The 1,967-nt window shown below is 48.7% G+C and overlaps 1 protein-coding gene across 1 annotated transcript in view; it reads left to right on the top strand.

Moving 5' to 3' along the window:
• Zan (zonadhesin) overlaps nt 1-1,967 on the top strand; it is a 94,237-nt gene that overhangs the window by 11,942 nt on the left and 80,328 nt on the right. Inside the window, exons 13-14 of the mRNA XM_028777870.1 lie at nt 1-261; nt 1,472-1,686. The exon at nt 1-261 is cut by the window's left edge and continues 916 nt beyond it. Coding sequence (XP_028633703.1) covers nt 1-261; nt 1,472-1,686 — 476 coding nt within the window. The remainder of the gene's footprint in view (nt 262-1,471; nt 1,687-1,967) is intronic.

Here is a 1,967-nt window from a genome sequence, read left to right as displayed (position 1 = left end):
AACCACTGTCCCTCCTGAAGAGACCACCATCCCTACAGAAGAAACCACTGTCCCTTCTGAGGAGACCACCATCCCGTCTGAAGAGACCACTGTTTCCAATCAAGAGACCACTCTCCTTACAGAGCAGTCTACTGTCATGCAGACAGCCACAGCATGTGGACCAACCTGTCCAAGTCCTCCGCTCATGCCCATTGGACCAAGCCTTTCAAAGCCTCCAGGTGTCTCAGTGACCGGTATGGCCCCAACTACCACAGGCATGAGGTGGTTGGAGCAAGTAGAGATGAGAAGGAGGAAGTTAGGGAAGGAGGTGCTTTTTTTTTTTTGTCATATATGACATTCCTACCACAGTTTCCCCTCCCTCTTTCTGTCCTCACCTTCTCCACACCCTCCATGCCCCCCTCCTCCATTTGCCTTCAGAGAAGGGAGGTCTCCCAGGGCTATCAACCAAACATGGCATATCAAGATGCAATAAGATTGGACACCTCCTCTCATAATAAGAATGGACTAGGCAACCTAGTAGGAGGATAAGGGTCCCCAAAGCAGACAAAAGTGTCAGAAACAGGCCATGCACCCTCTGTTAGGAGTCCCATAAAAACACCAAGTATGACATATGCAGAGGACCTAGGTTAGACCCATGCAGGCTCCCTGATGGTTGGTTCAGTCTCAGCAAGCCCCTCTGATCCCAGGTTATTGATTCTGTGGTGCCTTTGACCCATCTGGCTCATAGATTGTTGCCTAACCCAACTGTCATCGGAGAGGCTTCATCCCACAACTGATGAAAACAGATGCAGAGACCCACAGCCAGATGGAGTTCAGGAACTCCTGCTGAAGAGCAGGTTGGACTGTGGGAGCGAGATTCTTGAAAAGTCTACACTTTGTGGGCCAATACACCAGCTATAAACCAACTGAGCCGCATTCTCAGCCCCCTTCCTTCCTCCTCTTTCTCCCAACGCTTCTCCCTATTCTATTCCCCCCCCCCCCCCCGTCTTCTTTCCCTTGTGCCTTCCTACATAGCTCAGGATAGCCTCAAATTGATAATCTCCTTGTCTTGGTCTCCAGAGTACTAGGATTACAGACAAGTACCACTACATGTGACCTTGACCTGAATAAGTCATACATATGTGTTCATGAGTACAATGTTTTCAAGATTCATCCTCATGATAGCATTGATCATATTTTCATTGTTTTTTTATTTGTTTGTTTGTTTTTGGTTTAGAGACAAGGTCCTGGCCTCAAATGAATATGAAGATGGCCTTGAACTCCTAACAGTCTTTTCACCTTGTCTTCCCACTTATACCACCATGCCCAGATATCTCCTTCTCCTCCTACTCCTCCTCCCCTTCTTCCCCCTCCTCCTCCTCTTCCTTCTTTTTATAGTAGAATAAGTGCAAGCTTATTGAGAAAAAAACTTGAGTCCAGGGTAGGAGAGAGGCAGGGAGGCTTCTGGGGGAGATGAGCAGCCTGACGAAAGCTGTGTTTTCCTTTCAGAGAGCTGCCCTCCAAATTCCCACTTTGAATCGTGTGCATGCCCAGCATCCTGTGAGAGCCCCAAGCCCAGCTGCCAGCCCCCCTGCATTCCTGGCTGTGTCTGCAATCCTGAGTTTTTGTTTAGTAATAACCAATGTATCAATGAGTCTTTCTGCAATTGCCTCTATAACAACAAGTACTATAAGGTAAACTCCAGGGGTGCCCAGCTTCCCAGAGGAGACTCTATACCAGAAAACCTGGGTCCTGGTGCTCTCTGTGTGAGAGGAGCTTAGAGAGTCTCAAGGGACAGGCCCAAAGCACTGGTTATTCAATGGTAGAGCCATTCATTTAGCACTGGCTTTGGTTTTGCAGTTCCGGAGATGGAGCCAAGGACTTCTTGCATGGTAGGGAAGTGCTCTACCAAAGACCCATACTCCTAACTCTTCTCTAAGAGATTCTAGGCAGGGGCTCTACCACTGAGCCACGCCCCCAGCCCCTCA

This window comes from Grammomys surdaster, unplaced genomic scaffold (genome assembly GCF_004785775.1).
Source record: "Grammomys surdaster isolate TR1022 unplaced genomic scaffold, NIH_TR_1.0 316, whole genome shotgun sequence".
NCBI lineage: Eukaryota > Metazoa > Chordata > Mammalia > Rodentia > Muridae > Grammomys > Grammomys surdaster.
This window is presented reverse-complemented; position numbering and strand designations above follow the sequence as displayed.